The sequence below is a fragment of the Rhinolophus hipposideros genome (assembly GCF_964194185.1).
Source record: "Rhinolophus hipposideros genome assembly, chromosome: X".
In the NCBI taxonomy this organism is placed as follows: Eukaryota; Metazoa; Chordata; class Mammalia; order Chiroptera; family Rhinolophidae; genus Rhinolophus; species Rhinolophus hipposideros.
In genome coordinates, this window is record NC_138046.1 from 112,679,075 (window position 1) to 112,692,659 (window position 13,585).

Genomic DNA, 13,585 nt, shown 5'->3' on the forward strand with positions numbered 1-13,585 from the left:
TGAACTGAAGAACAAATCAACAAGCTATCGTGCTTTTTTTAAGGGCATAAACTCTAAACTTAAGACCTTTTGTGCAAATCTGGCAGTAGGATAAAAATAATCCGGAATTTACCCCAAAGAGTCTCCCAAGTAAAGCTGTATTACAGAGTCTGAAATTTTACTTACATGGTATAGTGTGGTCTCTGGCACAGGCGTGCCCATGATGTCTTGTCTCAGTGCATCCATTTGCAAACTAGGTAGCAATGAATAGTGAGTCGGGCTATTACTCTTATCACCCTTCTTTTTAGACTTCTTCCCCGTGTCTTTTTTGCTGTTTCTCTGAAACATGTATTCTTCTTGAGCAATTTTTTCATTGCTCATATATCGGAGTAGAGAGTTTTCTATACAAAAAGAGATAAATATACCAATATAAGTATGTAAATATTCCAAATTTACCATTCTTTCCTAATGGTGCTATTAGATTTCATTTCAGAAATGTAACTTGATTTGATTTATAAAATATCTATGTAGTGGAAATATAGAGGATCTGAATTATTTGGGATCATAGGGCAATAAGAAATAGCCTATAGATTATATCTCTTAAGTTTTATCTCTGGACCAAATATATCAGAATCACCTGAATCAGAAGTTCCAGGTGTGTGGCTCATAAAAATTTTAACAAGCTCCCGCAGGGGGATTCTGCTAAAAGGTGGTGACAAACATTGACCTTCGGTAGGCTAGCTATCATCCTTGGAGAAGTTAGAGCCCACATTATGAACCAACAGTCAGGAAACTTAGTTCATAACACCTATGCTTTAATTGATAGTCAGCATTTAGTACTTCATAAGGCTTTTTCCTCAAAGATGTCCCAAAAGAGTGACTCAGAGATGCAATATAAGTGTTTCTCGTTTGATTTTTTTCTTGATTACTTCTATAAAACAAATGAGGTTAGCAACTAAAGTCTGGAATATGAAATGAATACACAGATATAAAGGAATCTGTCAATGTTCCTGTATTTACCAACATTTTCAGAAATGCACGCTCCATACAACAAGTGTTAAGAAGACTGATGAAGCAGATATTCATGCTTGCTTATCCCTGTGTGGTCTGTGGATCTGTGCAGTAATGAAATAAATTCTGTACATTGGCTAGAAATAACAGGCAAATGGGTTAAACATATCGTGAAGGAAGCTTGGTGGGCTTAGGTTTTATGAATTGCTTTTTGCTTTGTTTTGATTTGCTTTATTTTTCATCTATAACTTTATGACTCCTGATTTCAGAAAGTGGAAGTAGCAGCATGATGCACTGGGCCCACCATATCTACACTTGGTTGAATCCCATTTAGTTGTGAGTGAGACTTTTCAATTGCTCTCTTTACTGCTCACCTCAATAGCAGGATATGCGAACATAAAAACTTACTTTTGGTAGATAGATACTTCAAGTGTAGCCCACCCCCAAAGAAAGAAGATAACCCTGAACAGCAAACAGAAGAGAAAAAAACAAAATAAAACAGTTTTTTCCCCAAATCTGTATGGTTTTCATTAGACTCACTGGCCCAATTTCTATTAGCTTTTACCCATGTGCTTCAATGCTCATTTTAAGGTTGTATTAATATAAAAGTAGTGAGGTTGCATTGCGGACCAATGGGGACTGAACACAAACTCCTTCTATTACTGAACTTTTATGCAGTTTCACACTTCTGACCTTGTTTTCCAAATATTAACTTTCAAATATCAATCAGATATCCATTTTTTTTTTACATTATACTTATCTACCCTGAATCCCTTAGGAGGCATTCAGAGAAGATATCTACTTAATAATAGGTCAAGATAGTCAAATGTTGGTCTGAATTGGTTTGGGTGTACCATAAAGTCAGTGAGAGAATGAAAAGTTTTCCACTGAATACATAATATCCTATTTAAAGAACATTGAAATTGCTTTTTGTTCCAACAACCCAGCCTACACTGAAATTCTAGAACACTTACCTCTTCTACTATCTCTCTTCATCTTATTTGGATCTTCATAGTCCCCCACCCAATTATATTCCACTGGCATAGATATAGGTCGTAGCTTGCCTAAACACAGAGAACAAAATTCACATCACATTGTTTTTCTTCCCCATGTCCGCTTAAACTTACACTGATTTTTAGCTACATTCTGCAAAACACACTCACTCATATGCAACATTATGGTTGGCATTTATGTAGATGAAAAATATGTGTGTTTTGAGCCAGAAGGTGAAACTGCCTGTGGCAATTGGCCAGGTGATAATCCAAACATAAGGCACTTTTTAATAAATAATAAAGTACAGCCCAGGCTTGCTCTCTTAGGAGCCCCAGACTTTGAGGGTGGTCCTTTACAAAGAGGATCATTATTTTAATGATTTTTACTTCATTTTCTTTAACTGGATTAGTTATATTCCCTAACACCCGCTCAAGTGTTTGTATCTTGATAGCTAATCTCCAAGATATCCCCTTGTGTTGAATCTGCCTGCCAGGACATTAACTCACTGTTTCATGTTGGAAGACCACAATGCTAACTTCCCCTCTTCACGGCCTCCTAACTCCTATTACCAGATACATTTTAGATATCACCATGCTTCAGCAATATGGCTAGATTCTCTCAGCAATAAGGCCTATAGCTGGGTCTGCCCCATGCATCACTTTTGCTATTGTGAATAAGCTGAGTTTCCAGATCTAAGAGCTTTGGCCTGTCCCATTTCCCTCTGGGTCTGTATTCTTACTAAACAGCATTTTACTTTAGCAAGCAGAACTCATGTCACAGATGTCAAGGACAACTTTTCGATGAGGCTGCGATGTATTGTTTTTGACTAACTTGAAATTCCCAAAGCAAAATACAGACAAAGAAAACAACACAATAGTTAAAAAAGGATACCTAGCACAATGCCTAGCATGTAAGAGTTGCTTAATAAATTTTGAATGAATAAAGCAGACTCACACAGGACTGGATCATAATAATGATGATGATTATGATCATGATAATAATGTAACAGTTATGCCAATACTGTCTAAGGGTTTTATAAGTACTAAACTGTTTTATCCTCATAATTATGAGAAATATACTGTCATTACCCTCATTTTACCATATGAAGAAACTGAGACAGGTTATGAAACTTGCCCAAGGACACACAGCTAGTATGTATGTAGTACTAGTGTTCAGACCCAGGCACCCAAATACTACTTCAGCCATAATTCTTGGTGAGTTCAATGTCCAGCCTCCAACATTCTGGCCTCTCAGTTTCTTGAGGTTCTCTCCTCTATCCATTCCTGTGGCCATATGCTTAATCTTGTAATCTGCAAAGGCTGTACTCCCTCCCAGGATCCCATTTTCCAACTACCACTTTCTGTATTTCTAGTGCACTCCTACAACACTCCAAATCCAACAATCCTTCCTCCTTTAACCTACCGATCTTCCCACCTTCCCATACCTCTTGGTCACCTAATGTCTTCACTTCCCTCCTTGTCCAGCTAAATTTCACAATCAATTACCATAATCAGTCCACATAGTATTTAAAAAAAACACTGTTAGGAGACTTCTAATTCTGTTCTTAAGGAAATGTGCCAACCTTATGGTTTATTATGTATACTGATATAGTTTACTTAGTATATTTTGCCAAACTCTTTGAAAGTCTGAAGATGAACTGGACATGAAAAAAATATTAATGAGCCCAAAAGGGAGTGTTTATTTAATAGCTTCCCTTCAAGGTGTGCAAACAACTTTATAAACGATCACCTAAGATTCTAAAATTCTCATGGAGTAGATCTCTATACTTACACAGAGGGAATTTAGGTGACTTGATGTAGGTCAGTATATTCTGCCCAAAGCGGGGTGTAAAGGTTTTAGGAAAGGTCTCCTTTTGTCATGTCTATTCTGCTTTGCAGAATCAGTCCTCCAGATTTTCAATGTTATGAATGCTGCATTTTCAAAAATTTCTTTAGTGTCTGGTATCTAAAATAAACTCCATTTCAGCATGGGCACTGAAACTGAAGCAGTTAAGAGCTCTAACACTGTTTCTACATGTCAACAAGAAAACCTTTTGAAAAGTAAAAACTTCAATAAATAAGCAGTTATTTCACTTGCTCTATATTTTACATATATCTATATATAGATATGTATATCTGTATATATACATACACATATATACACACATACACATACATATATAAACTAGTTTGATACTTTTAAAAGAATTGATTGGTTCGAGTGAAATATATGTGCTCAAAAACAAGAAGAAACATACTTCACACAGAGGATACAAAACACATAATTGTATTCATTGTATTTGAGGCTATTTTCTCTGAGCTTCTCATGGAGCAAAGTTATTGAGGCATATAATTAAGACTTTGATATGTCTGGTTATATTATTAACCTAGGAAAAAATTTTGCAGAAGATTTAATAACTGACTTTTCATGGGGTGATTTTTTTTAAAAACAGAAGTATGCTGTACACTAATACAAAATTGAGGAAAATATATTGAATAACAAAAAAGATGAGATAAAAAGTCTATTAAAATTTACTTTTGGAGGACATCAAGCTTTCGCTTTTACTTTGAATTTAGCAATACAAATCAAAATAAGTATTTTAAAAAGTAAAGTATTATTTGCTTAGTTATAACAAATAATGTTGCTTTTAAGTATTGCTCCTTTTATAAATTTTTCATTGTACTAAAATACTGAAACAGATGTAAACATTTAAAGTAGTAACATATATAAACAGCCATCTTTGGCAAATTGAAAAATAGACAACAGCTTAAATTAATTCTAATTCCAATTACACAGATCTTTGATTGTAGCTTGGAAATGTATGCCATTGCATGTACAGCAGTATTTTAATTCTATAATAGCAAAGTTCAAATGGAAACTTTATGGTTTGATGCTGTTTGTAAAGAGAAAAAAAAGTACTATCAGCATTATTGATAGATTTAAATCAAATGAACACTATTATTAATATTTTCAAAATATTTTTATGCTTGTATGACTTTTTAAGGTTCGTTAAATTAAATCCATCTGACTCATTCCTACACAAACGGACATAAATTAATATATCTGAAAAATAACCTGGAAAATTTTAAGATGTCTCCATAAGCAGTTATACTTGTTTGTGATTAAAATTAGTAATAGTCAAGAATATAGGAAAAAAATGAAGAGCCCATTTAAAAATTTTGCTAACCATTTCCTCTTTGAGTAATTTTTTATTCCTCTAAGCATAAAACATTCATTAATTGTAGAGTTCATCTGACACCCTGTCCTAAGCCCTGTGATATCTTTATGCTAGTGTCTCATAGCTAAACTAATATTTTGTTGCCTGTTTTTTCCTATTGGTTGTACATCTGGTGCTTTCTAACTGGGATCTCCATAGAGGCAAGAATTGTGTGCTGTTTTTCTTACTGTATTCTAATATATGCAGTAGAGGCAAAAAATAAGTATTTTTGGATTTTGTTTGAATTTTATTTTGAAATTGATGGTAAGCAGTTTTCTTAAATTAATAAACTATATATAGCTATAATTAAAGAAATAGAACAATGAATGTAATTTTAAGAATATTGACAATGATGGAGTGTTTTATAATGATCTATCTGAAATATGTAATTGCTATTCTTTAATACTAGTGTACAGAATTGCTTGAAAATAAAGTTTTCATTAAATAATAAAGCACTTTTAATGCTATTACAAATGCCACAGTTCCCTTGGACAGAGTTAATTGCTTATTCTCCTGGGCTCCCTTAGTCTTTCTTAGTGCCTTTGGCATACAATCCTTATTATAGTGTATTGTATCTGTCTGTTTATAGGTTTTTCTACTTTTTGGCAGAAACTAGGTCTTCTGTATCTTTGTTATGAATGTTCCGTGCAAAGACTCTGACCCAGAGCAAGTATTCATTAAATTTCTTTTGAACGCTTGAATGAAAGGGTGCTAGACATTAGGGATATTCCAAATTACTGGGTTGTTCACTGGATCTTTGTCCCTCTTACCTACTTAAGGGCAGGTCTTGAGCAATCCTCTCTTCTTTCTCATGCTGCATCAATTGTTCCCTTTCTACCCAATGATTCCCACTAGCATACAAACGTGCTGTAATTTTGCCTATCTTAAACAAACAAACCTCTTCACCCCCTAACCACCACCCAACTACCACCTTATTTCTTTGCTCCCCTTTACAGAAAAATTCCTAAAAGCCTCATTTATATTTTCAGTCTCCAATTCTTTTTCTCTTCCTTTCTCTTTTTTTCTAGCTTTATTGAAGTACGATCGAAAAATAAAAATGTTATGTATTAAGGTTGTGCAACATAATTTTTAAGGTGCACAATGTGATGATTTAATATACATATACATTGTGAAATGATTACCACAATCAAGTTAACAAGTTAACACATCCTTCGCATTACATACGGTAGTTTACCATTTTTTTGTGTGTAGTATGTATGTGGTAAGAACTCTTAAAATCTACTCTCTTAGCAAATTTCAAGTATACAATGGAAAACATTATGGAGGTTCCTCAAAAAATTAAAAATAGAACTACCACAAAATTCATCAACCCTACTTCTGAGTAAGGATCCCAAGGAAATCAAATTAGTATCTTGAAGAGATATCTGCACCCCTATGTTCACTGCAGCATTACTTACAATAGCTAAGATAAGGAAACAACCTAAGTGTCCATCAGTGGGTGAATGGATAAAGAAAATGTGGTATATGTGTAAATTGTTGAATGGAATATTTTTCAGCCATAAAGAAAGAAATTTTACCATTTGTGACAACATGGATGACCCTCAAGGACATTATGTCAAGTGAAATAAGACAGATACAGAAAGACAAATACTATAGGACCTCACTTATATGTGGAATCTCCTCCTTTCTCTTGAACCTTCACCAGTTAAGCTCTTGCCCCAACAATTCCAGCAAAACTGCTATTGTCAAGGTGACTAGTGCCTCCACATTGTTAAATCCAAGAGACGATGCTCAGAAACCTTGACTTCTGTGATCTATTTGCAGCATTTGACACAGAGGATTACTCCCTTCTTGAAACACTTTCTTTACCTGGCACGCAGGACACTGTCCTTTGGTTTTCCTCCTCTCTTCTCTTTCTAAATTCACATGCATCCTTCAAATCTAAGCAAAAATGTAATTTCCTCAGGGGCACTTCCTGGACCTCTTATGCTAGGTGGGGTTTCTCTGCATTTGTTCAAATTGTAGTTTTTCTTCATAGCATGCCAGTGATAGTTAAAAAAAAGTGTTTATTAAGTTAGTTGCTTGAATTCTGTCTCACTTCTAGAATGTACGTTTCACAAGGGAGAGAAATTTCTCTGTTTATTGTGGTATCTCTAGCACTTAGCACAGTGTCTTAAACATAGTAACTGCATAATGTTTGCTGACTGATTACTTATTAAGAAAGTAAACAGGGAACCTTCCTCATACACTGGATCAAAAAAAGTCCAAGTGATACTATCAGTTTCTATTTTCATAGTTTCCTTCTCCTTCCTCCTGTCAACTTTCCATTCCCCTCCCTCTTACTTGTACTTCTTTGTCCTTCTCTCCCTCCCTTGCTTCTTTGGAAGGTAGTACTGTGTCAACCTGACGAACCTCCTACATTTTTCTAATAAATTGAGCCTTAGAGAGCTGTTTGGTAAACAAGTCAGAACTAGAAATCCTGCCTCCTGATTTCTTATCTAGAAACATTCCCACATTAAGTTACCCATGATGTCTGTTGAAATACTACATTGCTACTTTTTTCAATTGTATCTTTTTAAAAAACTCTCTCCCATAATATGTTAAAATCATTAAGTTTCAGAGTGATTAATAGCACCTGAGAAGCAATCTTCTCTCTCTTACAGTTGCCAAAGGAAAAAAGACCGCAGAGAAATTAAAGTCTGACAGACCCTTTAATACTCACAAAAAAATCTTTCTCTACAGTCTAAGAAGAAAAAAAAATATACATATACACACATATACACATCTGTTCTGAATATTTAGCCAATATTTTGATGGAAATGAGTATAGTAAGGAATGTTAAGCTATAAGCATGCCACATACACCCCTCAAATTTCCCACATACCAGACAGAAAAATTACTTTCAGATGGTTGACTGCATTTCTAGGAAAACATCCCAAGGTTATTTAAGGTAGAGAATCACACATTTAAAAAGGAATAAAACTGAACTAAATGGAAATTCAGTATTTTTTTAAGGTTAAAGGCAACATAGCTTGATTTAATAAAATAAGTAACAATGGGCACTTTGATTTTTAGGGTTATATTTTAAAAATTGCTATACCTTGTTTGTGAATTTTCCTATTGCTTTCTAAAAGTGATCTAGATTTTAAATGAAGAGGAATGAAAACTGTTGAATGAGAAAATTTTGAACTGCATCAAATATTATATGGGACTTTTAACATTTGATGCCAAGGCTAATTATATTTTGAACCAAGTTATCTTTTCTAAACATTCCACCAAGAGAACAAATGTGCTATACACATTGGAGTTCAGAAAGATGGGTTTTCCTAGTTGAAATGTTGCCTATGTACATAGAGACGATTCTTCTACATTAGAGGGTGTGGTAAGACTGGGAAGAATTCAGATGGCTTAAATACTAAGTGACAAAAGAGTTCCTAGCTGTTTCTGGAAGCGGGTGAAAAAAAAAGGAGCTCCGCTAATATACTTTTGCCCCTTGCTGTGCTCAGCAATAGATGTGGACAAGAAAGATGACATATGGGCATGCAAATATTATTTGGTTAAAAATCATCCTGTTTTCACAAATGCTCCTATATCATCTTTCCTTAACGCCAAATAGTATTCCATTGTGTATATGTACCACAACTTCTTTATCCATTCATCTATCGGAGCATTTGTGACAACATGGATGGATCTCGAGAGAATAAGGCTAAGTGAAATAAGTCAGACAGAAAAAGCAGAGAACCCTATGATTTCACTGATATGTGGTATATAAACCAAAAAGAACAAGACAAACAAATGAGAAACAAAAACTCATAGACACAGACAATAATTTAGTGGTTACCAGAGGGTAAGGGGGTGGGGGGTGGGTGATGAGGGTAAAGGGGATCAAATATATGGTGATGGAAGGAGAACTGACTCTGGGTGGTGAACACACAATGGGATTTATAGACGATGTAATACAGAATTGTACACCTGAAATCTATGTAAATTTACTAACAACTGTCACCCCAATAAAATTAATAAAAAAAAATCATCCTGTTTTCAAGTTAAATAACTACAAATTAAAGCAATCTATTTTTTAAATCTTAGTAAAACAGTTGCTTGAAAATCTTATCAACAAATGAAAGATAGTCACCCTTTCTCATGAAAAGTAAACAAAACAATGATTAAGACCATCAGTTGACGACTCAATTGAAATAAACAAAATTACATTTTATAATAACTTTATAATTCCTTTTACATATTTTTTTCCTTTGGGATCCTATCAGTCAGTGAAGCTAGCAAGAAAGGTAGAGATGAAAAACTTAGGACACACCTATGTTAATTTCTCAGGATTTCACTGAAAATCAGTATTGAACTCAGCCCGTAAATACTGACTTTCAACTTCCTATCCCAGTGCTCTTTTCACTACATCAATTTGACTTGGGGATGAATTCAAGACCATTGCATTTAAAGAAAAATCCAATTAATTTTTCTTCAAAAATAATTCAATGACATGTCTGATTACTGTTTTTGTTGTTGTTGTTTAAGTGTCCCCCAAATCAGTTTACAACTGTTGCAAAAAATGCTTAAGGCTAGGTGAAGAGCTAATGGAGGATTAGAACATAAACCATGGCTGTAACTTTGTATTTGTTGTCCATCCCTTAAAAAAGATGGAAAACAGATTGGGTTGATATGATGTGTTACTTATACAACAATGCTAGGTTGTTATATGTATACTTCTAAATGGCTATATATTGTTTTAATCATTTGCTCTACTGTCTTCAGTCATTAAGATAATCAGTGTGCATCGTTTAGTCACCTCTTCTTTAACTAGATTGGATGCAACACTTGACATTGTCTTCAGGGATCTACTTCCTTTGCGATTTCCAGCAAATTGTTTTGCAGTGATACCAGTAATTCTCTATGGAGCCTGGAGTATAGAACACCATGCACTGATCCAGTTAGTATTTGTTACTTTAGTTGGGACTTTTACCACAAATAAGATTTACTCTAGGAAATGGATTTTTTGCAAGATAAAAATGAAGATGACATTCAACAAACCGTCTGCTAGGGTAGGCTTCAACTTAAGTTTTTTCAAATGCTTATCCGTAAGTCAGCTGTTTGGAATGTGAAATACAAAGACATTTTATCATTCGTATATGGGTCTTTAAAAGGAGCTATCAAAGTTTATTTCCGCATTTCCCAAAATATATTCCATCAAACAATAGTTCCACTGAAAGTTTAGTAGGTATTTTGTGACCAAAATCAAAAAAGATTCAATGTACAAATATATTTGGGAAGCAATAAACTAACTCAAATTCAACAAGACTTTCAAACCCTTTAGTATGCCAGTGTACACTTATTAATCTCCAAGAAGGGGATAAAATATGTAGTTTCTCAATCTTATTTAACCATATAACCTCTTTTTTTCACAAAAATTCTCTTTCAGAATTGGTAACCTGAAGAACATATTTAGGAAAATGCTGGATTATTTAAGCCATATTGTGATTTGAAAGCTAACACTAGCCACTCTATTTAAATGTTTCCTAGCTGCCGTTTATTACATTTTTTCCCATAGAGGAAAATGCATTCTGATTTTAACTAGGGACAATAGGTATACTATTTTGGCCTAGAAAATATGCTAACTGTGAATAAATGTAGGTCTATCTTTCCTGAGCAGTAACTTCCTAGATTCTTTGAATGAAAACAAAAGGGCAATTGGCCCTGAGTCATACAAGGGCTCTTTGATTTTCAAGTCATATATACCTACTTTTGCATTCAATTTATCTGCAGTTGATTCTTCTCAAATTAGCTAGGGTTTCTCAACAGCAGCACTTTACATCAGGGATTCGATCCTGGTTTATTGTTGGGAGCTGTCCTGTGCGTTACAGGATGTTTACTAGCATCCTGGGCCTCCACCCAATAGATGCCAGTAGCACTTTCAGCCCCAGTTACGACAACTACAAATGTCCTCAGAAATTGCCAGATCTTCTCTGAGGGACAATACTGACCACAGTTGAGAATCACTGAGTTAGCGTGTTTCTGTTCTTGGCTTGTTCATTTTGTCTTTAAGGGAAGCACTATTTCACCTAGTTCATATCTTTTTGTTAATTAATTCATTTGAAGAGTTTCTTTTTTCCTCTGATAGTTGCATCAGCATTGTTGATTTGATTTGCTAATCTTTCCATTTTATCTACATATTGATACTCTGAAACTTTATTAATAGCTCTTTTTTCTTAGTATATGTGCTGCAAAAGTGAGCACAATAGCTCTTTTTTCTTAATCTTACTGTTTATCCATTACGTACAATAGTATCTTCAATTCTTTCAGGGTGGTCTCTTCTTGCCAGGTTTCATTTCTTTGAGAGTCTCCAACTATTTTACTTTGCAAATTATTCTCTCTTTCTCTACTTTTCTCTCTCTCTCTTTTTAGAAACCAATCTTAAACTTTAAAAAGGTGTGTGGTCTCTTTTTGTTGCAACTGCAAAAGGAATTGTTTTTTCATTTCCTTTTCTGAAATTTCATTGTTAGTATATAGGAATGCAATCAATGTTTGTACATTGATTGATTGAACTTTACTGTATTTGTTTCTTGTCTTGAATAGTTTTTGGTGGAGTCTTTAGGGTTTTCTACGTAAAGAATCATGCCATCTGCTAAAAGTGACAATTTGACTTCTTTGTTCCCAATTTGGATGCCTTTTATTTCTTTTTCTTGCCTGATTGCTCTGGCGAGGACTTCCAATAGTATATTCAATAACAGTGGTAATAGGGGACAGCCCTGTCTTGTTCCTGATCTTAGAGGACATGCTTTCAGTTTTTCACCAGTAAATATGATATTAGCTGAGGGTTTGTCATATATGACCTTTATTACGTTGATGTACTTTCCTTCTACACCCATTTTATTAAGTGTTTTAATCATAACACACCTAGGAATAAACTTAACAAAGGATGTGAAGGACCTATACACTGAAAACAATAAGACATTATTAAAAGAAACTGAATAGGACACAAAGAAATGGAAAGATATTCTGTGTTCATGGATTGGAAGACTCAACATAATTAAAATGGCCATATTACCCAAAGCAATATACAGATTTAATGCAATCCCTATCAAAATCCCAATGACATTTTTTAAAGAAATAGAACAAAGAGAACCATCAGATTTGTATGGAATCACAAAAGACCCCAAAAAGCCAAAGCAATCCCGAGAAAAAAGAACAAGGCCAGAAGTATTATACTCCCTGATTTCAATTTACACTACACAGTGACAATAATCAAAACAGCATGGTATTGGCTGAAAAAGACACACACGGACCAATGGAACAGAACTGAGAATCCAGAAATAAACCCACATATATATGGGCAGATAATTTTGACAAAGGAGTCAAAAGCACAATGGAGAACAGAAAGCCTCTCTAACAAATGGTGCTGGGAAAATTGAAAAGCCGTGTGCAAAAGAATGAAACTAGACTGCTATTTGTCACCATACACCAAAATAACTCAAAATGGATCAAAGACCTAAATATAGGATCTGAAACAATAACTTGCGTAGAAGAAAACATAGGTACTAAACATATGGACCTTGGTCTTAAGAGAGGATTTTATAAAATTTACCTCAAAGGCAAGGGAAGTAAAAGCAAAAATAAATGAATGGGACTATATCAAACTAAAAAGCGTCTGCACAGCAAAAGAAGCCATCAACAAAACAAAGAGGCAACCGACTGAATGGGAGAAGATATTTGCAAACAATTCCTCCAATAAGGGGCTCGTATCCAAAATATATAAAGAACTCATACAACTCAATAACCAAAAAAGCCAAACAATTCAATTAAAAAATGGGCAGAAGACCTGAACAGACACTTCTAAGAAGACATAGAAAATGGCCAAGAGATATATGAAAAAATGCTCAACTTCACTAGTTATCAGGGAAATGCAAAGCAAAACCACAATGAGATACCACCTCACACCTGTTAGAATGGCAAGTAATAACAAGTGTTGGAGAAGTTGTGGGGAAAAAGGAACCCTCATACACTGCTGGTGGGAATGTAAATTGATACAGCCACTATGGAAAACAGTATGGAGGTTCCTAAAAAATTAAGAATAGCAGCGGTAAGAAAAGACGACATAGGAACATTTGTGACAACATGGATGGATCTTGAGCTAAGCGAAATAAGTCAGACAAAAAAAGCAGAGAACCATATGATTTCACTGCTACGTGGTATATAAACCAAAAACAAGAAAATAACAAGACAAACAAATGAGAAACAAAAACTCATAGACACAGACAATAGTTTAGTGGTTACCAGAGGGTAAGGGGGTGGGGGGGTGGGAGATGAGGGTAAGGGGGATCAAATATATGGTGATGGAAGGAGAATTGACTCTGGGTGGTGAACACACAATGGGATTTATAGATGATGTAATACAGAATTGTACACCTGAAATCT

General features: G+C 34.6%; 1 protein-coding gene across 6 annotated transcripts in view; it reads right to left on the reverse strand.

The window, feature by feature from the left end:
* The window catches only part of CNKSR2 (connector enhancer of kinase suppressor of Ras 2), a 294,974-nt gene that overhangs the window by 94,621 nt on the left and 186,768 nt on the right, over positions 1-13,585 (reverse strand). For 4 of the 6 annotated variants that reach the window (XM_081043819.1, XM_081043821.1, XM_081043824.1 and 1 more), the window contains 2 exons: positions 1,965-2,054; positions 166-380 (listed from right to left, as the gene is read on the reverse strand). In XM_081043819.1, coding sequence (XP_080899945.1) covers positions 166-380; positions 1,965-2,054 — 305 coding nt within the window. The remainder of the gene's footprint in view (positions 1-165; positions 381-1,964; positions 2,055-13,585) is intronic. The other 2 variants (XM_081043822.1, XM_081043820.1) reach the window with 1 other exon arrangement.